The 26,895-nt window shown below is 45.7% G+C and overlaps 1 protein-coding gene across 8 annotated transcripts in view; it reads right to left on the bottom strand.

The window, feature by feature from the left end:
- Positions 1-12,578: 12,578 nt before the first annotated feature.
- The window catches only part of med23 (mediator complex subunit 23), a 30,344-nt gene continuing 16,027 nt past the window's right edge, over positions 12,579-26,895 (bottom strand). For 4 of the 8 annotated variants that reach the window (XM_021600345.3, XM_021600343.3, XM_090232673.1 and 1 more), the window contains 12 exons: positions 24,445-24,569; positions 23,943-24,148; positions 21,970-22,150; positions 21,582-21,752; positions 20,979-21,195; positions 20,514-20,750; positions 20,118-20,283; positions 19,732-19,804; positions 19,194-19,408; positions 16,582-16,702; positions 15,923-16,054; positions 12,579-13,394 (listed from right to left, as the gene is read on the bottom strand). In XM_021600345.3, the coding sequence (XP_021456020.1) occupies positions 13,215-13,394; positions 15,923-16,054; positions 16,582-16,702; positions 19,194-19,408; positions 19,732-19,804; positions 20,118-20,283; positions 20,514-20,750; positions 20,979-21,195; positions 21,582-21,752; positions 21,970-22,150; positions 23,943-24,148; positions 24,445-24,569 (2,024 nt within the window). In that variant the 3' untranslated portion in view covers positions 12,579-13,214. Of the gene's footprint in view, positions 13,395-15,922; positions 16,055-16,581; positions 16,703-19,193; positions 19,409-19,731; positions 19,805-20,117; positions 20,284-20,513; positions 20,751-20,978; positions 21,196-21,581; positions 21,753-21,969; positions 22,151-23,930; positions 24,149-24,444; positions 24,570-26,895 lie in introns of all 8 variants that reach the window. The other 4 variants (XM_036975768.2, XM_021600342.3, XM_021600341.3 and 1 more) reach the window with 1 other exon arrangement.

The following is a 26,895-nucleotide window of genomic DNA, read 5'->3' on the forward strand; positions in this document are numbered from 1 at the left end:
CTGTCCTGTATGTACATGAGATAGGTGTATCTGACCATAGGGCAGTAACAATGTCTGTGAGTACACCTGCACTTCAGCTCCGCTACAAGCGTGCAATTCAATTCAGAAACATCAAGTCCCTTGACATAACCGTCTCAAAGGAGTCTGTTTGCCCTACAAACTGACTGTCATGAGTCCACCCCTGATGAGGTGGTTGACCTGTATAAAAGCGCTCTAAGGAACACCTTAAACAGCCTTGACCCTGGAAAAAACACGCAAAGTATCCTTCCAATGGTCCTCCCCATGGTTCACAAAGAAGCTGTGCAGCATGAAGACACATGACCGTAAGCTAGAGCATCTGTGGAGAAGTACTGGCCTAACTGGCCCACCTGCAGGCGTATAAGGACCACCAGGCTTTAAAAGCAGCCCGCTCCACCTTCTAATCTGCCATTATAGACAACGAACGAGGAAATCCCAGGACCTTGTTTTCCACCATCAGTCGTCTCCTCCACCATACAGACGCTGACCCTCCCACAGCAACTACTGAACAATGCAAAAGATCTGCTGAGTCTACAAATTAATATTTAAAAAACCCCGGATAAAACAACACATCAAGGAACAATGCTGACTGTGAAGAGACACACACACACACACACACACACACACACCCTAAACTCTACACACGCTCACACTGCAACAGCCTAAAGTGTCAACATATCAAAGCACTTTAATGTTTGAGAATAGTGTTCTGAATTTCTTTCTTTTTCTTTGTTTTCTCTTTCTTGTTGTTGTTATTTTTTTAAGTAGTCCTGTAGGTTTTTGGTCGTGGTGTTCTTAGTTTGAATTTGTATTCTGTATTTTGTCATGTTCTATGTTTTGCATGGATCCCAGGAATAATAGCTGCTGTATCTTCAACAGCTAATTGTCTCTGTTAAGGGGAGTGATGAGCTTGACAGGCAGAGTCTCACAACTCAATTGATTGTTGAAAACTGTTTTCTGCCCCTCCCAAAATATATAATTTATAGATAATTGGCCCTCTTTCAGGGACTCATCCACAAACAGGACCAAGCCTGGCCTGCTGAGGAGTGATGGACTCATCGTATCGTATAATCGTATAATTTTGTTTGTCACATGCGCCGAATACATCATGTGTAGGCGTTACAATGAAATGCTTACGTACAAGCCCTTAACCAACAACGCAGTTTAAAAAAAAAATGTAAGAGATAAGAATAACAAATAATTAAAGAGCAGCAGTAAATGACAATAGTGGGGCTATATACAGGGGGTACCGGTACAGAGTCAGTGTGCGGGGAAACCGGTGTCGAGGTAATTGAGGTAATATGTACATGTAAACTCTGGAAAAAAATTTCAGGACCCTGTCTTGCAAAGATAATTCGTAAAAATCCCAAATATCCAAAAGAACTCCACAGATCTTCATTGTAAAGGGTTTAAACACTGTTTCCCATGCTTGTTCGATGAACCATAAACAATTAATGGACATGCACCTGTGGAACGGTTGTTTAGACACAAACAGCTTACAGACGGTAGGAAATTAAGGTCACAGTTATGAAAACTTAGGACACTAAAGAGACCTTTCTACTTACTCTGAAAAACACCAAAAGAAAGATGCCCAGGGTCCCTGCTCATCTGCATGAATGTGCCTTAGGCATGCTGCAAGGAGGCATGAGGACTGCAGATGTGGCCAGGGCAATAAATTGCAATGTTTGTACTGTGAGACACCTAAGACAGCATTACAGGGAGACAAGACGGACAGGCGATCGTCCTCGCAGTGGCAGACCACGTGTAACAACACCTGCACAGGGTCGGTACATCCGAACATCACACCTGCGGGACAGGTACAGGATGGCAACAACAACTGCCCGAGTTACACCAGGAACGCACAATCCCTCCATCAGTGCTCAGACTGTCCGAAATAGGCTGAGAGAGTCTGGACTTGTAGGCTTGTAGGCCTGTTGTAGGGCAGGTCCTCACCCATTTATATTATCATCTTATGTTCATACAAATATTTACACATGTTAAGTTTGTTGAAAATAAAGGCAGTTGACAGTGAGGGGACGTTTCTTTTTTTGCTGAGTTTAGGTAGAGTTATTAAAGTGACTATGCATAGATAACAACAGAGAGTAGCAGCAGCGTAGAGGGGGATAGCCATTTGATTAGCTGTTCAGGAGTCTTATGGCTTGGGGGTAAAAGCTGTTCAGAAACCTCTTGGGCCTAGACTTGATGCTCCGGGTCCCGCTTGCCGTGCGGTAGCAGAGAGAACAGTCTATAACTTGGCTGAATGGAGTCTTTGAGTTTTAGGGTCTTCCTCTGACACCGCCTTGTATAGAGATCCTGGATGGCAGGGAGCTTGGCTCCGGTGATGTACTGGGCCGTCAGCACTACCCTCTGTAGTGCCTTGCAGTTGGAGGCCGAGAAGTTGCCATACCAGGCAGTGATGCAACCCGTCAGGATGCTCTCAATGGTGCACTGTAAAACCTTTTGAGGATCTGAGGACCAATGCCAAATATTTTCAGTCTCCTGAGAGGGAATAGGTTTTGTCGTGCCCTCTTTTGACTGTCTTGGTGGGCTTGGACCATGTTAGTTTGTTGGTGATGAGGACGCCAAGGAACTTGATGCTCTCAACCTGAATTGGGGCGTGCTTGGTCCTCCTTTGCCTGTAGTCCACAATCATCTCCTTTGTCTTGATCACGTTGAGGGAGAGGTTGTTGTCCTTGCACCACACAGTCAGGTCTCTAACCTCCTCCCTATAGGCTGTCTCATCGTTGTCGCTGATCAGGCCTACCACTGCTGTGTCATCAGTAAACTTAATGATGGTGTTGGAGTCGTGCTTGGCCGTGCAGTCATGAGTGAACAGGGAGTACAGGGGGGACTGAGCACGCACCCCTGAGGGGGCCCCGTGTTGAGGATCAGCTTTGCGGATGTGTTGTTAGCTACCCTTACCACCTGGGGCGGCCCGTCAGGAATTCCAGGATCCAGTTGCAGAGGGAGGTGTTTAGTCACAGGGTCCTTAGCTTATTGATGAGGTGCACACTGAGGTGTAGTCAATGAATAACATTCTCACATAGGTGTTCCTTTTGTCCAGGTGTGAAAGGGCAGTGTGCAGTGCAATAGAGATTGTGCATCATCTGTGGATCGAATTGGAGTGGGTCTAGGGTTTCTGGGATAATGGTGTTGATGTGAGCCATGCCAGCCTTTCAAAGCATTTCATGGCTACAGACATGAGTTCTATGGGTCTGTAGTCATTTAGGCAGGTTACCTTAGTGTTCTTGGGCACAGGGACTATGGTGGTCTGCTTGAAACATGTTGGTATTACAGACTCAGACAGAAAGAGGTTGCCAGTTGGTCAGCGCATGCTCTGAGTACACGTCCTGGTAATCCGTCTGGCCCTGCGGCCTTGTGAATGTTGACCTGTTTAAAGGTCTTACTTACATCAGCTGCGGAGAGCATGATCACACAGTCGTCCGGAAAAGCTGATGCTCTCATGTATGTTTCAGTGTTACTTGCCTCAAAGCGAACACAGAACTTATTTAGCTAGTCTGATAGGCTCGTGTCACTGGGCAGCTCTCGGCTGTGCTTCCCTTCGTAGTCCGTAATAGTTTGCAAGCCCTGCCACCTCCAACGAGCGTCGGATGCCGGTGTAGTACAATTTGATCTTAGTCCTGTATTGAAGCTTTGCCTGTTTGATGGTTCGTCAGAGGGCATAGAGGGATTTCTTATAAACCTCCGGATTAGAGTCCCGCTCCTTGAACGTGGCAGCTCTACCCTTTGTCTATCAACATAAACAGAGCTCTAACTCCTCTAGCTGCACAATGAGATAGGGTGCAGGCCAGGCAGCAGGCTGTCAGCCAGCCTGCCAGCTTAGTGGAGTCTGCCACAATCATGGTCAGTGTAGGCAGTTTAGCTATCCCCATTGAGACAGTGTCTGTGCTTTGATCTAGGTTTGGCAAAACTAAACATGGTGGTGTTCGCTTTAGCAATCTTCCATTCCTGTCATTATTGAAAGTGATTGTGATATCTCACATCTCAAAATAGGGCTACTTAATGTTAGATCCCTCACTTCCAAGGCAGTTCTAGTCAATGAACTAACCACTGATCACAATCTTGATGTGACGGGCCTGACTGAAACATGGCTTAAGCCTGATGAATTTACTGTGTTAAATGAGGCCTCTCCTCCTGGTTACACTAGTGACACTTGCGCATCCCGCAAATGCAGAGGTTTTGCTAACATTTCCGATAGCAAATAAAAACAAATTTAATGACTGCGTTTTCGTCTTTTGATCTTCTATGCAGCCTACTTAATACTTTTTATATCCACTGAGTTCCCTCACTGAGTTCCTATCAGACCTTGTAGTCATGGCAGATAATATTCACATTTTTGGTGACTTTAATATTCACATGTAAAAGTCCACAGACCCACTCCAAAAGTCTTTCAGAGCCATCATCGACTCAGTGGGTTTTGTCCAACATGTCTCCGTACCTACTCACTGCCACAGTCATACCCTGGACCTAGTTTTGTCCCGTGGAATAAATATTGTGCATCTTAATGTTTTTCTTCATAATCCTGGACTATCGGACCACCATTTTATTACATTTGCAATCGCAACAAATAATCTGCTTAGACCCCAACCAAGGATCATCAAAAGTCATGCAATAAATTCTCGGACAACCCAAAGATTCTTAGATGCCCTTCCAGACTCCCTCCACCTACCCAAGGACATCGGAGTACAAAAATCGGTTACTCACCTAACCGAGGAGCTCAATTTAACCTTGCATAATACCCTAGATGCATTCTCACCCCTGAAAAACAAAAAACATTTGTCACAAGAAACTAGCTCCCTGGTATACAGAAAATAACCAAACCCTGAAACTGTCACATCTGCTCCCGCTTCACCCTCGTGTTCATCCGGTGCCTTCTTGACCTGCAGTTACTCCCCCAGTACACTCTCTCTCTCCCTCGCCCTCTCTGTGTGATTGTGTGGTTGGAGACAGGTGTGCTGGAGTCAGAGCAGAACCCTACCAGCTGCAACTCGTTCCATAATCAAGACCTCTACAAATACTCAGTCCTGCCACTTCCACTGCCAGATCCTAATCTCTCCTCAGTCAGTTCATGGTTCTAGCAATTTATGAGTATTCTAGATCCTGATACTCTGCTGTGCCTGTTTCCCTGCCTGACACTGTTTATCCTCTCATTGCAGTTTACGGCTCTATCTCTGTCTTCTGTTCCACATCTCACCACCCTACTACCCTGTTCTGGATTTAGCTCACCACCACTACCTTGGATTCCCCTACGGACCTGTTAACCCGGTCCAACCTCAGTCTCCACATCTGGTTTTCTACAACTCATCCGAGTTTCCCTGGATCTGCACTCCATATCTCCCTGTGTTACACTAAATATCTTGGTTCATTCATCCCTGTTTCCTCACCTGAGTCTGCTCTTGGGTTCCCCTGTGTCGCTCCGCCTAACAGAAGCAAGCTTCCAGAAAATTGGGACAGAAATGACGCTCCACCAAACTGGAACTCTTCTGACTAGCCTGGGAAGACAGTACCGTTTAATATCGAAGAGCCCTCACTGCTGCTTGATCATCCTATTTTCCAACCTAATTGAGGAGAATAAGACCTTGTCATGGACCTGGTGTTTTCGACTCTCTCTCTACCGCACTGCTGTCTCGAACTCTGAATGCGCGGCCATGAAAAGCCAACTGACATTTCCTCTTGAGGTGCTAACCTGTTGCACCCTCTACAACCACTGTGATTATTATTATTATTTGACCCTGCTGGTCATCTATGAACGTTTGAACATCTTGGCCATGTACTGTTCTAATCTCCACCCGGCACAGCCAGAAGAGGACTGGCCACCCCTCAGAGCCTTGTTCCTCTCAAGGTTTCTTCCTAGGTTCATGATTTTCTAGGGAGTTTATCCTACATATGCATTGCTTGCAGTTTGGGGTTTTAGGCTGGGTTTCTGTATAGCACTGTGTGACATCGGCTGATGTAAAATTGGCTTTATAAATGCATTTGATTGATAATGGGGATCTGAATATACCAGTCAAATGTTTGGAGACACCTACTCATTCAAGGGTTTTTCTTAATTTTTGTACTATTTTTGACATTGTTGAATAATAGCGAAGACATCAAAACTATGAAATAACACATATGGAATCATATGGAATCTCAAATATATTTGAGATTCTTCGAAGTAGACACCCTTTGCCTCGATGACAGCTTTGATGATACCCGCCAGCTGTTGTATGCGTTGCGTGCCACCGAGTCATCGGGATTCGCTCTGCTGACATTGAATACTGCAGTACGGCCTATCAGCATGGTATGGATATCTGTTCATCCAGGGTTTTTGGTTGGGCTTTGTTCGGATTGTTATTGTGGGTATAAAATCAACACATTTCCAAATGAAGCCTGACTGACGATATATATTTGTCGATGTTGATGGAGGAGTCCTGGGTGGACGATTCTTTGAACATAATGCAGTCAGTATTCTCAAAATTCCTGCAGCATTGAGTCTGTCTCCTTTGTCCAGGCCTCATTGTGTTGGTGGCTTCCTCTTGAGTTGCTGCTTGAAGGAACAGAGAGACGTGATCTGATAGTGATAACACATTGGAAATCCAGCTATCACAAACTTTTTGCTGTCTTTTTGAGTGGGTGAATATAGGTTCATGTCATTGATCAACATCTCAACCAATTATTACCAACTTATCCACGTTGAATTGACGTGGTGTGCACGGTGGGGCATGTCTATTGAATCCCTGTAACACTGCTTTGTGACCAGGTAGCTTTGACCGTCTTGACTTTGGTGTGACCATTCTGAAGGCATGAACTCGGTTTGCTCTGGCTTTGTTTCTATCTTTTGTCCACATTACACTGTCCCCACTGTGGATTGAACTAAGTCGTTGTTCATGAGATACTGCATTATCTCGCTCTCTCTTATCTTTCTCTCTTCGACACACACAAGCACTCACACGTGGACAAATACACACTCCTCCAAAACACAATATCTCTGGACAGCAGCCCACATCCCCAGGCCAATGCTGCTCTTTGGGGAGAGAGTGCGGGAGGCTGGGAGAGATAAAGGCTCTTGTCGCTGGACTGAAGAAGCTTGTGGTTGGCGCGAGGGGTCTCGTCTGTCTCCTTCTCGTCCTCAGGAGGCTGATGTGAGTGCTTGTAGCAGAAGTAATGAAAAGCGAATGAGGCAGTTTAACAAGACACACGGTAGGGGCAGATTAGGCGGGCGGGGGGGAGGGGCAATGATAGACAGACAAACAACAGGTAGACACCGATCCCCCCCGATGCACCCCGTTACCATGGAAACCCTGGCTGGTGGTGAGAAAATAGAGCACTAAGGATGTAGGCATAAATATGCAGTTTCCTATTCAACTGCACATGACTGGAGTTGACTAGAGGCCAAAGACATATGTGGATGGATTTACAGTGCCTTCAGAAAGTATTCACACCCCTTGACTTTTTGCACATTTTGTTGTGTTACAAAGTAGGATTAAAATGGATTTAACTGTCATTTCAGAAAGAAAACGCCATGGGGAAATACAGTACGTTTAACCATTAATTATGCAATGAATAATGCAAGTCTTGTCGCTATAGGCTCTGCTCCTACAGGTGGTGGTTGAAGCAAGAACTGAGCGCGTAGTAGCAGCATGAGGCAGCAGGATGAGTGAGCAGACCCGCTCAGCTTAAATAGACCACCAAATAAGGTAGGCGTGATTGATATTAGCCTCTAATTGATGCCATCTCAGCTGATGCGTCTGCCTGAGGCGGGGCATTTGGGTTTAGTTTCTGAACTGGCTCTACTTCATTTTTGGTCAACGATCTACACAAAATACTCAGTAATGTTACAATTCTTACGTTTATTACAAATGAATGAAAAATTAAACGCTAATGATTAGATAAGTATTCACCTTTCTCAATAAAATTGCGAACTGTATCCAGGCACTGGATGGCGGGGAAGGCAAATCTTTTCCTGGGGAGAGGCAAATGTTCCGTCAGGTTAAGTAGAAAATGGTTACCTCAGTTCACATGATCAAAAAGAGACAAAAGTGAATGAGTTGTGGGTTTGCTTTAATAGGTATGCAGTTCCTACTCCCTAAGTGTTTATACAGGACAGTCACAAGGGCAGGCAGGGAGATGGAATCAGGTCGACGGCTCGGTCATTATGGCTAAAGCTATTCAGACAGAATACAAATCGACGCAGCTCTTTTTTTTTCTGAGACAGAGATGATCATGAAACCTTGAGGTTGCGACAGTGTAAAATCAAATCAAATCAAATGTATTTGTCACATACACATGGTTAGCAGATGTTAATGCGAGTGTAGCGAAATGCTTGTGCTTCTAGTTTCGACAATGCAGTAATAACCAACGAGTAATCTAACAATTCCAAAACTACTACCTTATACACACAAGTGTAAAGGGATAAAGAATATGTACATAAAGATATATGAATGAGTGATGGTACAGAACGGCATAGGCAAGATGCAGTAGATGATATAGAGTACAGTATATACATATGAGATGAGTAATGTAGGGTATGTAAACATTATATTAAGTAGCATTGTTTAAAGTGGCTAGTAATATATTTGACATCAATTTCCATCAATTCCCATTATTAAAGTGGCTGGAGTTGAGTCAGTGTGTTGGCAGCAGCCACTCAATGTTAGTGGTGGCTGTATAACAGTCTGATGGCCTTGAGATAGAAGCTGTTTTTCAGTCTCTCGGTCCCTGCTTTGATGCAAAAGGCTACTTAAGGCTACTTTTAAGACCATCATAAAAATGTATACAACTACGACTCAGTGTGTGAACTTTCATGAACTTACATGATCCTAAAATGGAAATATAGTTACTGTTGAATTGTGAGGGCATGAAGTCTCTGACAAAGGCAGAATCTGGCTTCTCAGGGTGCAGTCTACATTTACGTTGCCAGGTAACACAGGAACAGCAATCTGAGACGACCGACTAATGTGCAACGACGAAGCAGGCACCCCTGAATCACTGAGACACACTGTAGCCTCAGAGAGCAGAATCTTGTGACATCACGCGCTCAGACACTATTCATCTCAGTCTGTCCAAAAAAATTCAATTGTTCACATCAGATGTGTCTCTTTCTGCTATTGTAATGTCATCAGGGGAGATTATAAGACATCAGTTTAAAACGTGACAACTGTGCCTCTCTCGCAGAGGCTTAATAATTGAATCAAGTCTAGACTCTATTCCAAGTAGCGACTGCATATCAACTATCTGTATCAAGTCAACTTGTTAAATGCATGCGCCTATTACATTCAGCGAGATTGGTATGGTCGGGAAAAAAAGCTAATTGACTTGTGCCATTCATGAGTGTGGTGCTGAGGTTTTCCTTGTCACATAGTTCATGGCTGCTCCCCTGTCATCCGGAGCAGGGCTGTCTGTCTCTTCAGTCTTAATGACAGCTCTGGCTTGATTACTCTTCATTAGGAGTCCCAGGGGCAGAACGCTAGGCACAGAGGATGAGGAAGGCTGGGGGCTGAGGGGTTGGAGGAACAGAGAGGCCGAGGGACTGAGAGACAGGAGAGCTGGGGTGGACGTTCTGGGGGGCTGGGAAGAGACAGACAAGTCAGTCTGTCACAGATGCCCCACCTGACCATCTGAGCAGATTACCAACAGGTCTGTATAATTCATTCTTAAACCAGTGAGTGTGGCATTTCGAGAGAGGGCTTGTTGTACCCTGCTGGGAGAACATCAAGGACTGAGAACGCATGGCATTTTCAGAGCAGTGAACAAATAAACCCACTTGAGAGAATAAAAGTGGCATATCGCAAGGGAAATAATGTAGCTGTTAACAGAAACTGAATAGGTGGGTGGAATAGCAGCAATTACAGTGCAACCTACAATCAAACATCAGACACAGCATGCATTTCCAGAAACGCAAATGATCGTATTGCATTTTGGATTAAAACATTTAAAATAACTCTCCTATATGTTCAGCCTGTTCCCTTCAACAGAGCAGAAAGGTTCAACCCTTGTACAAGGACCATCATTTGTTTTAATGGAATGTCTCGACTTGAGCCAGGGATTACTGAAAGCAATCATGCTTAATGTAGCGGCCATGCAACCCTACTGAGAGGGCCTGATCCTCTGGACACAGGAATCAGCAAAGCGCCTTACCCAGACAGTCCACACCCCCTCCCTCTCTTCCCCCTCCATCCCTATCTTTGCCTTTCCCCTGTCCACTCTCCCAGGTCCCCTGGAGTCACATGCTATCTCTGGTCTGGTCTGAGAGGTCTGGCTGGTCACAGTGACCATGGCAACCGCATCATCAGCAGACCACAGATTGCAGGTCCTTGGGACTGTTAACAGGAAGTAGAGGTGAGGTGGGTTTCTCAAAAATTGCAGTGGGAGATGAAGACATGGCCCTGTCTCTCCACAGTAACAAAGTCATGACTCTGTAAAGTAATAGGTTTGTTCTGGAGACCTGGTTGTGTCGGAGAGTAAGGACTGCTACTGGAAGCCTTTGTGTAATTCTTTATTAGACAAGTGACACTCTTTACATAAATCTGAACCTAACATAAAATCTATTCTCATTCTATTTGATCCACGGCCTGTGTTGCCTTTACCATGTATTTCTGTATTGTATTTTATCATACTGAGAATACCTATTAATGTCACCCAGCAGATTCATCTTACTGAGCTTCAGCAACTACTTGATTCATTTCAAGCGTTAATGAGTCAATTTCCCACATTTCCTAAATCTATGACAGATGAAGACACAGCTGCCCCAATGTCTGGAGCTGAGCAGCAGCCCAACTGTCAAATAGAATCACCTCTCTGGCCCCTATCTTCCAGTCTGAAAAGTCCACATGGTCTAGGCTAATGTAATTCTCCAGTGAAAAAAAATGAATAGATGGGAGAGGAATTCTAACGTATATGTTCAGCTAAATTTATACCAACAATATTGCTAGACCGCAAATACACTGCCCCAGTTTTTCCATCAGGCACATTTCTGAATTAGCGTGTCATTGCCTGCACACTCCAATTACTGTACATTATAAACTGGGTGGTTCGAGCCCTGAATGCTGATTGGCTGATGACAAAACATTTTACTGCTCTAATTACATTGTTAACCAGTTTATAATAGCATTAAGGCCCGAGGGGGTGTGGTATATGGCCAATATACCATAGCAAAGGGCTGTTCCTCCGCACGACACAACACGGAGTGCCTGGATACAGCCCTTAGCCATGGTATATTGGCCATATACCACAAACACCCAAGGTGCCTTATAACTATTATAAACTGGTGACCGACGTAATTAGAGCAGTAAAAATAATTGTTTTGTCATCAGCCAATTCTCATTCAGGACTCAAACCACCCAGTTTATAATGTACAGTAATTATAATTCTGGTGCAGTACGCATACAATGAGACGCTAATTCAGAAATGTGCTTGATGAAAAACTGTGGGGGGGGTGTATTTGCTACCATACCTCTAGCAATATTGTGTAACAAGTACTTTTGGTTGTCAGGGAAAATGTATGGAGTAAAAACAACAATATTTTCTTTAGGAATGTAGTGAAGTAAAAGTAGTCAAAAATAGAAATACTAAAGTACAGATAGCCCAAAAAAAACAACTTAAGTAGTACTTTAAAGTATTTTTACATTACACCACTGCCAGTTAGCACAGGGCTTGCATCACTGCCGACGTGAAATCACCCATTCCCACACTGACTACTGTCATGCTGTTTGCCAGAGACTACTCTACAACTTGGTAATGTCTTAAGAGACTGCTTTAGCAGCAACACCTAATTTACTGTTGATATCTGAAAAATAGTTGAAAGCTGCCAGCACTGAAGGCAGCAGGGAAGATTTGATAATGAAGGCATGATTGACTCCGTCCTTTATAGCCAAATTATACTTGAATTTATGGGAGATATGAAGGCATGTGCTTTGCATAATAACACAAATTACATAACTAAAGGACTCTGATTTAGCCACTTATCATAACAGGTAAATAAATAAAAAACATTGGCAGTCATCCCCTAACAACAATACAGTATGTTTTATATTCATAAGGGAGAATACTAAGGACAAGGGAATCCACAAGAGGGTAAATATAAGAATGAATTCATATCCACTTCAGTGGTTCTTATGCTGCTTGAGGAGTTCTAGAGGGTCCTCTGAGCCCAAACTCAGTCCTGCCCCTTCCCCTTGCCCTACACAGCTGATTCAAATTACAAACTCATCAAGCTTTGCTTATTTGAATCAGCTGTGTAGTGCTAGGGCAAAAAAAACTAAATGTGAAAGGGGGGGGGGGGTTAGGAAACGCTGCTCTGAGCCTGTCAACCCGTCCTCATTAAAAATCCGTGCTCATGTTTTCACACCATGTAGAGATAGTGTTTTAAGCACCGTACGCAGCTCCAGTCCAGTTTGTGTTTAAAGAGTTGGGAGTTGTTGACCCTGTTCTGACCTTAGTGTTTGTGCAGCCATAACAACATTCAGAAACCTGGCGGAGGTCCTGAGCTGACAGAATACAGGTCCTCTCGACAGAGCAGAATAGCAGGGGATCAGACAAGACGACAAACCAACACAGAATACTAAAGACGTTTTTATTGTTTCTTTACTTTGTGTGAAAAACACAACATAAATCGCCTCTCATGATTAAGTGGGGAGTCGCAAGGCACTGGACCATCTCATGTTATGACAAAGGGAGAGCAACAACAGAATGAGCCGCCACCAACTCCTTCTTTTATATACATACTCCAGCAGACCAATGATTGCAGAAACACTTGTCTTTTTCCAATACACTCAACAATAAAAAGCACTACAAAGCTAAAGGTTATAAAAAGGTAATGTCTGTTGTGTAACAGTTCATGTCTGTTTTCTTCTGTGCTGCTTTTCGGGACTGAATGGCTGTTTAAAGCTTTGGAACACACCACAGCACTGGAGCGTTGTAATGTCAGCCTCAAGAGACCAGACTCTCAGGGTCATTTTGTCTGTCTCGACCCTGACCTAAACATTCGTGGAGTGTGTCCATCTCAATACTCCAGCTGGCGACAGTGGGACCACAGCCATGGGGCTGACAGACTCCTTCTTGGTGTGTGTGTTTTACTGGGCCCCAGACAGGGGGAGGTTGGAGGGGCCAGGGTTGCTCTGCGGGGCGGGTGAGGACACAGAGGAGGAAGGCTGGGGAACGCTGGTGGCTGCAGGCTCCATCTTGGTGTGTGTGTTTTACTGGGCCCCAGACAGGGGGAGGTTGGAGGGGCCAGGGTTGCTCTGTGGGGCGGGTGAGGACACAGAGGAGGAGGGCTGGGGAACGCTGGCGGCTGCAGGCTCCATCTTGCTAGTGTGGGTGATGAAACGCAGACGGAGCTTCATGGCCGGACGCAGGGTCAGGATGATTTTCTCCACCTGGGAATACACACACACACACACACACACACCATTAGAAAACACTAGGGGAGACAAGGGATAAGCTGGGAGGAGAATTCAACTAATCTCTTCTGTACTACTGAGGAGAGAAGCCAACTTCAGCCTCAGACCCTGAAATGAAGTGGAACGTGCAGCAAGTGACTTCAAAGTAAAAGTGGGAATGTTTGGAGGACAAACTAATTAGAATTTCAAATTCGGGGTGTGTTGATATAATTAGAGGAGAGGAGAGGCAGAATACCAATGCAGGACATGACAGAAAACCAAGAGAGCAAACATTGAGGTCAAGGAAAGGCATAAAGTACACATTATTTAGGGGCTAAAGCAACAACAACAAAAAATCCCACAACTGAAACTTATGTCAATCTCAGATCGATTGTCTGGGGCCAAGTTAACCTCCCCTTTTCATGTAAGAAAGACATGACCAACATGCTTTTAGGGAAAGAGGATCATTTTGTACATGTATTAAACTGCGATTTGAACAATTCCAGCCGCATGACTTACGGGGTCCGGGGTCCTTTTATTGTAAGACTGAGAAGCTCAGTTCTGGTGACCTTTTAAAAGGACATGAAAATAAAATGCTGCTGACACCATCTTAAATATAAATGTCCACCTCCAGAAATGGGCCCAGTAACATATTTGTAATAATTCAGTAAAAAATATGAACACATTGGAACAATCTTATAGCCTAAGCATGGTCTATATTATCAGGAGGTGCTATTAGCAATAAACATTATCGCCTGTAGCACAACTGATGAAGCATAGTGACTATAAAATGTACAGTGCCTTCAGAAAGTATTCACACCCCTTGACTTTTTGCTGTGGTACAGCCCGAATTTAAAATAGATGATTGAGATTTTGTGTCACTGGCCTACACACAGTACCCCAATAATGTCAAAGTGGAATTATGTTTAAAGAAATGTTTACAAATTCATAGAAAACGAAAAGCTGAAATGTCTTGAGTCAATAAGTAGTTCAACCCCTTTGTTATGGCAAGCCTAAATAAGTTCAGGACTAAAAATGTGCTTAACAAATCGCATAATATGTTGCATGGACTCGTGTGCAATAATAATGCTTAACATGATTTTTTTAATGACAGCCCCCATCTCTGTACCCCCCACACACTATCTGTAAAGGCCCCTTAGTCGAGCAGTGAATTTCAAACACAGATTCAACCACAAAGACCAGGGCGGTTTTCCAATGCCTCACAAAGGCATCTATTGGTAAAGATAAAAATATATATTCCAAAACATGCTTTCTGATTGTAAAAAGACACTAAAGTAAAGCTGCAAAAAAATGTGGCAAAGAAATGTACTTTATGTCCTGAACACAAAGCGTTGTTTGGAGCAAATCCAACGCTTTATCTTTTCTGGAGGAAAACCAGAGGAAAACCTGGTTCAGTCTGCTTTCCGACAGACGCTGGGAGACAAACTCACCTTTCAGCAGGAAACACAAGGCCAAATATACACTGGAGTTGCTTACCAAGACGACATTGAATGTTCCCGAGTGGCGGAGTTACAATTTGACTTATGTCTCCTTGAAAATCTATGGCGAGACTTGGCTCTTTTTGAACAACAACCAACTTGACAGAGCTTGAAGAATTTTTTAAAGAATTTTTAAAAGAATGTGCAAACATTTCAAAAACATGTTATCTCTGTTATCAATTGAATCCATTTTGAATTCAGGCTGTAACACAACAAAATGTGGAATAAGTCAAGGGGTAGGAATACTTTCTGAAGGCATTTGAAGAATGTCCATCTGCATTTACCCCACAGAACAACATCCTGATTGTTGTTGTTGCTATTATTATTAATAATAATGAATATTTTATTATAAACACATAAATCATTATGAATTAATACTCACTCAAAAAATAGGTTTCTATTACAAAGTATGTAATTGTTCTTTTAAGACGACACTGCACCTTTAAGAGCTCTAGCGCAGCTGCGCCTAAACCACGTTTTAGACTCTGGTTGTAAAAACTGCATTTGTAAACGACGCCACACGCTCAAAGGAAGGAGTAGAGAAATAAACGTGGCAGCAATGGAAAACTGGGAGCCCACCCTTTCTTAAAAAGGTCAAAACTGCTTTCAAAACATATTTCCCAAAACTGCTTTCAAAAGTGTTTCCCAATGATTGCATAAAGAATTGCTGTGCGTCAACTGCTTACCAGATTCCCTCCTATTGGCCCTCGCAACTTGAATGCGCCTCAAGAGGAATATTTATCTGGCATAGAACACACAAGCTGACTAGGTAAATAGGTGAACTATTCTACTATGGGCTTGTCCGATTTTGGTTTAAATAACATTACATGGAAAAAATGGTTGAAGTGGAAAGTTACATCCTGAGTGATAGAGTATACGCTTTGAATAACTTTGCCGGCAGCTAAAGTAAGCTACACACAGCGGACTGACTCAAGCGCTGCAGTGGTGCGCATTACAGACTATTTCAATCCCTTCATCTGAACACCAGAGTGGCGAAGAACATTAACCCCCGAGTATTTCTCGAACCTGGTCTTTGACGCTGTCCCCGGTGAACATGTACTTGATGTGGTAGAGGAAGTCACAGATAGGATCCATGTAGGACAGGTGTTGACTGTGCTGGTCCACAGCCTGTAGCATCTCATAGAACGCCACTCCAATCTGCAGTTCACGACACACACACATACATGGGTAGATCGTTAAGAAAAGGCACAGACAAAAATCAGTCATTGATTAATGGTGAATGGTGGGTCACATCTGACTAACACAAAGCCAGACTGAAAAACAGAATGAATGGCTATTTCAGAACGGATATTTTTGGTCAGAGCCGCTCCAGGGGGGTGGCAGGCTGGTCAACAGCAGAACTGCAGATTCATTAGAGCTGTCCATGGGAAGCCACAGCACAACCCCAGCACAGAGCCACTGCCTCTTGGGAGAGGAGACCAAGGACCTTCACTCTCCCTCTCCACAAATAACAGGATTTCTCAGTGAGCCACCTAACCAGCTATTGTCCATTTTCACACACACACACACAATCAATCAGTTCTATCCTCTTTAATGGTCAAGGGAGTGTGAAAGGGAATTTAATTGACAGGCCTTTTGTGTGGGATTGTATGGTGTAATAGGGTTGTACTGGGAGATGGAGGAGGAGAGGAGGGGGGTTATATATTGACAGGAGTAGTCAGTACCTCCAGCATGCAGCGGGTCCTCTCCTGTTGGAAGCGCTGGAGGAAGGGCCCCACTAGGTGGTACACATAGAGGAGCTGGAACTCTGTCTTTACTATGGGCTTCAGCACCTCAGACAGGAACCTGGGGAGGGAGGGGAGAGAATGTTACACTTCTCGTAAAGAGACAGACTGAATAGGAGAAGATGGACTGCGCTCGTTCAAAGACATGCTGGGATCGAGGAGAAAAGGACTGAAAAATCTCCCCAGAAATGAAACAAAGTGATTTGTAAAGCCATGCACCCGATGTTCAAAAGTGACTAAGGCTCTAACTGTGAGAGCTGTATGCAAATGGAGGGAAGACAGTGGAGGCACTGAACTTGAATGATAATTGACAGGGTTTTTCTGAATGAACAGACAGTGGAAAATAAACCAGGTACAGCAGGACCAAAGCCTCTGTGTTTGTAGACGACAAGATGGATCCCACTGGGATCTTGTCATGTGTGATCTGTGTTCCAGAAGCTTCAGCGTGAGGCGCACCCACTCGGCTGCCCGAGCCACAGGCGGTGCGTCTCGTCACCGGGCTCGGTTGTCAGAACGCCGTGACGCCTGTTGAGATCTCCCACGCGCCCTGCTCCCACGCGTCACGGTCCACACTGATGAAGACAGCTTGGGGATAGAAGCAACCTGCCCATCACAATAATGTGATAGCGCTTCCACACTAACACAAACACAGGCTGAGAGCCATCACAATGACTGTCTGGCAAGGAGAGGTCATCGTATATATCTTGCCCACTCATACTGATGAGCTTTTGAATATAAATTGCTTTCGTAGTATTTCTGGTTGCTTTTCAAATTCAATCTCAAAGATAAACAATATTGGGCCTCCCGAGTGGCGCAGCGCTCTGGGGGGTCACTACAGCCCCGGGTTCGATCCCAGACTGTGTCACAGCCGGCCATGACCGTTAGACCCATGAGGCGGCGCACATTTGGCCCAGCGTCATCCGGGTTAGGGGAGGGTTCGGCCGGCCATGGATATCCTTGTCCGATTGCGCTCTAGCGACTCCTTGTGGCGGGCTGGGCGCCTGCAAGCTGACACCAGTCACCAGCTGGACGGTGTATCCTCCGACACATTGGTGCGGCTGGCTTTCCGGGTAGAGCGGGTGTGGCTTGGCAGGGTCGCGTTTCGGAGGACACGTGGCTCGCAACTTTCACTTCTCCCGCGAGGCCGTGGGGCGATGGGAAAAGACTAACTGCCAATTGAATATTACAAAATTGGGGATAAAAGGTTACAATATTTAATCATCAGTGAAATCTGAGATACTATGCAAGTAGAACATGTACAGAAATGTTATTGGACCAAAGAGTATGAAGGCATATATTGCACCAATTCCTGAAATTAGAACCCCCATGCCCAGTCCAATTTACGGGCACATTACTCATCTTATTAAACAGTAGCATCAAATAATGTCAGAAAGCTGTAGATAGTGTACTGTACTTCTCGGTCTCATCCCAAGACATTTCCATCTGCTTCATTGTAATGTAATCCCAGCAGGCCAGGGCTTTGCTGTCATTTCACATGACAGTCCAGCAGACACACAGGAGCACAAGGGCACTTGCTGACACATCAGGGAGCATAACTATTTGGGCTTGATGTCCAGCGAAGCCTGAACACACAGTGTTATAGGGGAAGATATTCCCAGGCTAGATGAGAAGGCCTGCTAAGCTAAGCCTGAACACACAGTGTTATAGGGGAAGATATTCCCAGGCTAGATGAGAAGGCCTGCTAAGCTAAGCCTGAACACACAGCGTTATAGGGGAAGATATTCCCAGGCTAGATGAGGAGGCCTGCTAAGCTAAGCCTGAACACACAGCGTTATAGGGGAAGATATTCCCAGGCTAGATGAGAAGGCCTGCTAAGCTAAGCCTGAACACACAGTGTTATAGGGGAAGATATTCCCAGGCTAGATGAGAAGGCCTGCTAAGCTAAGCCTGAACACACAGCGTTATAGGGGAAGATATTCCCAGGCTAGATGAGAAGGCCTGCTAAGCTAAGCCTGAACACACAGTGTTATAGGGGAAGATATTCCCAGGCTAGATGAGAAGGCCTGAAAGCTAAGCCTGAACACACAGCGTTATAGGGGAAGATATTCCCAGGCTAGATGAGAAGGCCTGCTAAACTAAGCCTGAGCTGGGAGGCAGCAGGACTATCCCACTGTGTCCAGATAAAACACAGGGTAGGCGTGAAGCAGACAAATTCTTATCAAACCCCCTTCTGATATGTCAGGAGTGAGCAGCTTGGGCCGAGGGAGGAGACAAGATGGTGGGGATGGAGGGAGGCAAGAGGGAGCAGGCTAGAGGGGCTCTTTCCTCCCAAATTGTACACTTGTTCACTTCCCTTCAGTCATTTGAAAGTAAATGGCCTTTTGTCAATTAGATTTGCTCACCTCCTGCGTCCTCTATCCCTTCCTTTGAAGGTCAAAGTTAATCGAGAAGAGTCGCTGAGAGTGAACATGCTAATCAGGGGACTGCTGGTGGACCAGACGGCTGGAGAACAGCTAATCAGGAGACTGCTGGTGGACCAGGACTAGAAGGCTGGAGAACAGCTAAATCGGGGGACTAATGTTGGTTCTTACTTGGGGATGAGGGAGAGCTGTCCGATGCTGGAGTGGTGCCACACGGCGTGGGCCAGGGCCAACACGTAGCTGCAGTACATCTCAGAGTAGGACTGGTGGCAGGCGGTGAAGTCCAGCAGCGCGAAGGGGTAACCAACCCACTCAGTCTCTGTGGTGAAGCACGGACTGCCCAGCACACTCACGATACGGTCCTGCAGGACCACCCAGTAAGGCTCCTAGAGAGAGGAGAGAGACAGGCAGACAGACACGCATACCGTTTAGCTGACTTGTCAGACCTCAGACAGTTCTCTGGAGTCTGCAGGACGGCTGAAGGATGAAATAGATGTTTATTTGGGTAAAGCTGTCACTACTGTCTGGCTGCCCAGAATTACACTGTGAGCAGTAAGAACAACAATTTATGAACCTTGTTTTTCATGGATAGTGGAAACTTGACCACGCAAATGGAAAAAACATGTTTGCTGTGTGCCGTGAACTTGAGATTTCTGGCGCAATAAGTTGCTGATATGTAACTGATATGCGTGTGTGAACAGAGTCTTACAGGCAAGGCGGTGATCACCAGGCCGATGGCGTTCATCCAGGCGGTGATGTTCTCCCGAGGCACCAGCGGTTGGCTGTGAGGGAGGTCACATGACATCAGGAGGACAATCACAACACCATACAGATACAGAAAGCTGTCATGCAGAGGGGCACACAGGTCTAACTGAGCTCTGCAGAAAGCTAACACACTGCATTGATTCAGCACCACTTCGAGATGACTCATCGCCCATTCCTCGCACAAGAACTTCCGCAAAAAAATGGACACATTTACACGTGCGTCACGAGAGCACACAAGACTGTGCTTGTTTACATAGCATAGAGACCTTTCAATCTCCCCTCTAATTGGCTGCTTACTGCCCCCCGTTTGATCTATGACCCCATTCTGACCTCTTGAGGACGACACTGAGCAGGGCGTTGCCCACGTCCTTGCCGGGCACTGCCAGGGCCATCAGCTCCACGCAGGTGACGTGGAGAGCGTGGGCGGCCGGGTTGGGGAACTCGTTGAACCTCCAGTCACAGTTTGGGAACGGCCCGGGGGACTTGCCAGCCATCGGTGAGACAGCAGGTCAAGGATGATACACCAGCTGATGTGTGAACACATCAGACTTTAATTCTAGGAAAGACCTTCTAGCAACCTAGCACGTCAACTATTCCCTCGTAGATGTCGTGAGACTACTGTCATCAGTCTGAACATCCCCACAGAAGGACAGAGACATAGAAAACTGTCTGATAATGATTTGGACAGGTCAAATGTGCCCGGGAACAAACTGCAGCAAAGGATATTGTCGACGAGGCGTCCGATGAGCTTGCAGTAGTAGGTGTCATCGGGGATCCAGACGTTGTCTTCGCGGGGGTTCATGCCACACTTGATGTAGGTCTCACTCAGGCACCAGCCTGGCGCCCGGTTGTCCTTCAGAGAGCTCATGATGGCGTGCACCAGCTTCCTCTTCAGGTTGGTGCGGTCACGCAGGTGACGCTCGTAGTAGTGGAGCGTGTTGTACAGGTAGGTCACCGGGCGGTCTGGAGACGACACAGAGAAACACAAAATTCAGTTCAATTAGATTGTCCATCTGAACTGACCTCGTCACATAACATCATTCCAAATGTTTCAAGTGCAAGCGTAACATTGACTCATAAAGGGGGTCTTCTATCGGGGGTCTTTTGTGATGTCCGTATACCTCCAGGCTGTATGGACAATCAAAGCAACAGACCAGAACTCGTCCCCGTGGTCTTGTACCCTCTCCTCACCATGGAACTTGTAGAGTCCTCCCAGGTGGTCCAGTAAGGTCTCCAGTGACTTGGAGACGGGCAGCAGCTCCAGGAAGCGGTGGATGACGATGTCAAAGACGGGCAGGAAGCGCAGGCAGACGTTACCAAAGTAGATGGGCAGGTAGTGGGACTGCTGCTGCATGGGCGGGTTCACCTGCTCCGCCAATCCCTCAAAGTACAGCTTCTCTGGGTATTTCTGTTACAATAGGGAAGAAAACAAGAGTCCAAGTCAAATGGAACTGTATCACCTGCAAGATTTAATGAAGGAGCAAGCTTGGGAGCCGTGAAACAGTGAGTGGAGGTCAATCACCACAGCAGAACAGATGGAGACTTAACACAGCTAACACCACAGAAAGCTCAGTTGAGATCCCAGCCCAGCCAATGTAAATGTGACATTTAAAAAAGGGCCAAATGTCAACAGGCAACAGTGCAGGCTGATCTATAGTGGCCTCCCGTTGACATTTCCATTCGTATCGCCTTGAGCCCCTCTCTGGTTCCTTTCAGACTGTCTTTAGGGCAGAGCTGCTCTTTCCGTGCTGGAGCTGTCAGTCAGAGCTCCAGGGTCGGGGGCCAGTACGGTACCTTGTGGTAGGTCATGTGCTTGGTGTGCCAGTCGCTCTGCAGCCAGTGCTCGGGGGCGTTCTCCTTCACGAAGTCAGAGACGCGGTTGCGGAAGTCGTTGGGCTTGAGGAGGAGGAGCTGAATGATGAAGTAGCAGACCTGGGCCTCGTTACCCTCGTGACTCCTCATGGCCTGGAGAGGGAGATCAGAGCGAGGGAAGCGATGGGAACGAGAGATTAGTAGGGAACTAAACATTGTTATCGAACACCTCAACCAGTTTCATATTGAACAATGAGATATTAAATGTCCGTGATCTGAACACATAATTATTCATACTGTGATTGAAGCTTTCAAAGGCTTCATTTGAGGTGAACCATATGACTGGCCCATAGTTTCATCTCATCCTTACCAGGCACAGGATGAGTCTGTCCAGCGTGACAATGTTGTACTTCCACACCATGTCGTTGAGGATCTCGATACACTTGTTGAGCTGCTGGCCACCGGCCGACGTGGAGAACTCATAGACCAGGAAGTCTGCAAACGTCCTGACATGGGCCACCAGCGCCCGCGCCCCGATCCTCTCCAGAACCCTGGGGCAAGACAGGACACACGGCTGGTCAGGATGGCCTTGTGTCACAACACACAGACACCTGCACAGTCACACACATGTCAAATTGACATAATGTACAGTACCATTGCTTGTTTACCATGAGTCTTTATAACAAGTGAGCATTTATTCCTCTGAATTCAAAAGGCCATCTGTCAATAACACAATTACTTCATGATTCAATGCAAAGCTGTTCTCAAACACCATCAACACCCTCATCAACACAAACAACAACCAGCAAACAGCCTTCTGACACCATCTGCTTCAGTGTGTTCCTCTCAACAGCATCCAGAAGCTGAGAGCCAAGCCTAGGGCCCACAGTAGCCATTCCCAGTGGTAGTGGCCCCCTGTGGCAGCCTTCCTACCACCCCACCCTACCTGGCCCTACCACAACAACCACCACTGCGCTCTCCCAATCCCCCAGACTCTGGCTTCCTAGCAGACAGGCCCTATTTAGAGGACAGAAGGAGAGCAGTTTTACTGTACTGGCTTGGTTGCGTTAACAGGCTGTCATTAACAGCAGCCAGTTACCGCAAAAGCAAAGTCCTTAGTCACTTCTTAAAAGCCCCGTAGGCAAAATACCTTTCACTGGCGGTAAATCATATTACAAATGGTGGCGTGCGGTGCATGACTGCCTACTCAAGGAAAGCCATCACTCTCCACTGGGTAGTGACGTAAAGAGCCGGAGGCAGGTTTACAGTAGACAAGGCTATTCGCATTCCTCACACTCAAACTCTGTTGGGGAGAGGCCATAGATTCTTTCCTACAGACAAGAGATGGAGGGAGAAAGAGGGAGAGTTGGAAAGAAAGTGTCAGGGAGGGAGAGAGAGAGAGAGAGGGGTATAGAAGGTGCTTGGGAGAGAGTCATTGAGTGTTTAAGAACTTTTACAGAGACTCCCTCCGGAGGGTTACGCAAACAGCAGCCCTTCACAGCCATTTCACCCCTCCCGCCTGGTGATAATTAGAAGAGCTCTCCACTCCAATCGCCTCAAACCCCTGGCCTGCAGAGAGAGCAGACAGCAGATAGCACATAGCCTCTACGGAACAGCAGCACTCAGCACATAACCCGCAATCCGGCTCAAGGGATTGGTTGTGAAGCTGTGCTGATTTCCACACCAAGATGGAATCAGCAACAGCACTTTATCAGCTGGGCACTGGCTACAGGTTGCTGTACAGGTTGCTGCACTGGCTACAGGTTGCTTCTGCTTCAGAAAGCACTTTAAAAACTGCCTTGCTGGTACAGACTGTGTCTGGGGGGGGGGAGCTCAGAGAAAAAAATTAAAAGACGAAAAGCGGCAGCAGAGCTGTATTGGTGCTGTCGGAGCGTGCGGGGAGTGTAAAGATCATTATCTCTCAGCACTCGTGATTAGAATGACAAGTGGAACGTGTGTGTGGGGTCAGGCATCTCCATCCACACAACTGCCCTCTGTCTGGAGAAGGAGCAGCTGCACCCCAGAGAAGCCACACCCCTCTGTTCCCCACCCACTTAACATTCACAGGGCTCAGCCAATCAGAACGTTGACCTCCTTAAAAACGGTCCCAGGTTACCTTATAATATTTATTAATGACCATATAAAATCAGCAGGATAATGAGAACAAATCCACAGGACGTGGCCCTGCTACCGTTAAAATAGGAACTGATAGCCTGATGTTGAACCGGAAACGTTGATTCATGTGCACTGTCCCTGTCGAATACATTTCATAAATGCACAAATAAAATGGTTAAGTGTTGTGCAACCGTAGAATAGAAAAGAAGTGAATACTTTGTGGTGTACCTGAAGCCGATCTGGTTGATTTTGTCAGTCTCCAGCAGCATCTTCCACAGCAGACACAGGAAGAGGGGCGGCGATCCCTGCATGGAGAAGTGGGTGATGATGTCGTTCTCGTTGGTCATGCTCTTCCACTTCCTATATTCCTCCTCCACGTTCTTCTTCAGGTTGAAGCGGCTCTCCTGGGGAACGTTGTTCTGCTTGAAGAACGCCTGAGGGAACACGCACACAGATGTCTTTGTTTTCTCCTTTTCTTCTGTGTAACAGGATAAATACTCATATGTTCAACTGGGACTTTGTGTCCGTCTGTCATCTGAAAAATATGAATGGGCTCAGTCTGTGTGTAGGTACCATTAAATTAACATTCACTTTAGCCGGGTTGGGGCGGTACTGTCGTGATATGTTGCGTTTGAAATAGGATTCTCTCAGTCAATAATTCTCTATGGCTGCCCCCTGTAGAAATAAGCCCAAATTCCCAAATTGACTCTCTCTCTCTCTCTCTCCGTACCTGAAGAGGAGCAGGGAAACAGCTCAGGGTGTGAGAGGCCCAGTTGTGAGGAGTAAAGTTCATGATGGTCTGCAGGATGTCCTTACACCACGTACCCTGGATGGAGTCGGAGCCCGTGAAGAAATCTGGACCAGAGAAAGCAGTGGAAGGAAAATGAGTCTTGGGTTAGGTGAACGTTTTGTTAATGCTGACCTACTAGTCAGCGTTACGCTGAGCTATGATGAGTTTCACAGGCATCAGACACGTGTTGTAATGTCAGTTCAACATTTCATACACGGTGCCAGTCAAAAGTTTGGACACACCAACTCATTCAAGGGTTGTTCTGCATTGTAGAATAAGTGAAGACATCAAAACTGGGAAATAACACATATGGTATCATGTAGTAACCAAAAAAAGTGTTATATTTGAGATATATATTTTATATTTGAGATTCTTCAAAGTAGCCACCCTTTGCCTTGACAGCTTTGCACACTCTTGGCATTATCTTAACCAGCTTCATGGGGAATGCTTTTCCAACAGTCTTGAAGGAGTTCCCACATATGCTGAGCACTTGTTGGCTGCTTTGTAAAAAACATTTATTTTGTATTTAACTAGGCAAGTCAGTTAAGAACAAACTCACAATGACTGCCTACCAAAGGCCTCCTGTGGGAACAGCGACTGGGATTTAAATATATATATATAATATACACACACCACGACGAGACAACACACAACACTACATAAAGGGAGACCTAAGATAACATAGCATGGTAGCAACACATGACAACATGGTAGCAGCATAACATGGCAGCAGCACAAAACATGGTACAAACATTATAGGGCACAGACAACAGCACAAAGGGCAAGAAGGTAGAGACAACAATATATCACGCAATGCAGCCACAACTGTCAGTAAGAGTGTCCATGTTTGAGTTTCTGAATTAAGAGATTGAGATAAAACTGTCCAGTTTGAGTGTGTTGCAGCTCGTTCCAGTCGTGAGCTGCAACGAACTGAAAAGACGAGAGACCCAGGGATGTGTGAGCTTTGGGGACCTTTAACAGAATGTGACTGGCAGAACAGGTGCTGTATGTGGAGGATGAGGGCTGCAGTAAATATCTCAGATAGGGGGGAGTGAGGCCTAAGAGGGTTTTATAAATAAGCATCAACCAGTGGGTCTTGGGACAGGTATACAGAGATGGCCAGTTTACAGGGGAGTATAGCGTGCAGTGATGTTTCCTATAAGGAGCATTGATGGCATATCTGATGGCTGAATGCTAAAGAACACCTAGCCGCTCGAGAGTACCCTGCCGATCTATAAATTGCAATCGCCATCACACTGCCCTATCCCATCTGGACAAAAATAATACCTATGTAAGAATGCTGTTCGCATTCTTACACCTGCTAATCATGTGTATGTGACCAATACAATTTGATTTGATTTATAAATTACATCTCCGTAATCTAGCATGGGTAGATTTTCCTTCCAAACCATCTCAATTGGGTTGAGGTCAGGTGATTGTGGAGGCCAGGTCATCTGATGCAGCACTCCATCACTCTACTTGGTGAAATAGCCCTTACACAACCTGGAGGTGTGTTATGGGCCATTGTTCTGTTGAAAATCAAATGACAGTCCCACTAAGAGCATACCAGATGGGATGGCGTATCATGGCAGAATGCTGGTTAAGTGGGTCTTGAATTCTAAATAAATCACAGTGTCATCAGCAAAGCACCCCCACAACTCCATGCTTCACGGTGGGAACCACACATGAGGAGATCATCCGTTTACCTACTCTGCGTCTCACAAAGACACGGTGGTTGGAACCAAAAGAAACTCACATTTGGACTCATCAGACCAATGGACAGATTTCCACCAGTGTAATGTCCATTGCTCATGTTTGGCCCAAGCAAGTCTCTTCTTCTTACAGTTGTCCTTAAGTAGTGGTTTCTTTGCAGCAATTCGACCATGAAGGCCTGATTCACACAGTCTCCTCTGAACAGTTGATGTTGAGACGTGCCTGTTACTTCTGAATAATTTATTTGGGCTGCAATCTGAGGTGCAGTTAACTCTAATGAACTTATCCTCTGTAGCAGAGGTAACTCTGGGTCTTCCTTTCCCTTGGCGGTTTTTGCGACTGCACTTGAAGAAACTTTAAAAGCAGTTAAAACTTTCTGGAATGACTGACCTTGTCAAAAGTAATGGACTGTTGTTTCTCTTTGCTTATATGAGCCGTTTTTGCCACAATATGGACTTGGTCTTTTCCCAAATAGGGCTATCTTCTGTATACCACATCTACCTCGTCACAAACACATTAACGAGGAAATAAATTCCACAAATTAACTTTTAACAAGGCACACCTGTTAATTGAATTGCATTCCAGGGGACTACCTCATGAAGCTGGTTGAGAGAATGCCAAGAATGACAGCTTTGCACAATGTCGGATGTGGCAGGTCTTGCAAACTATTACGGATTA

Source organism: Oncorhynchus mykiss, chromosome 4 (assembly GCF_057628025.1).
Source record: "Oncorhynchus mykiss isolate SJ-2025 chromosome 4, ASM5762802v1, whole genome shotgun sequence".
Taxonomy (NCBI): Eukaryota; Metazoa; Chordata; class Actinopteri; order Salmoniformes; family Salmonidae; genus Oncorhynchus; species Oncorhynchus mykiss.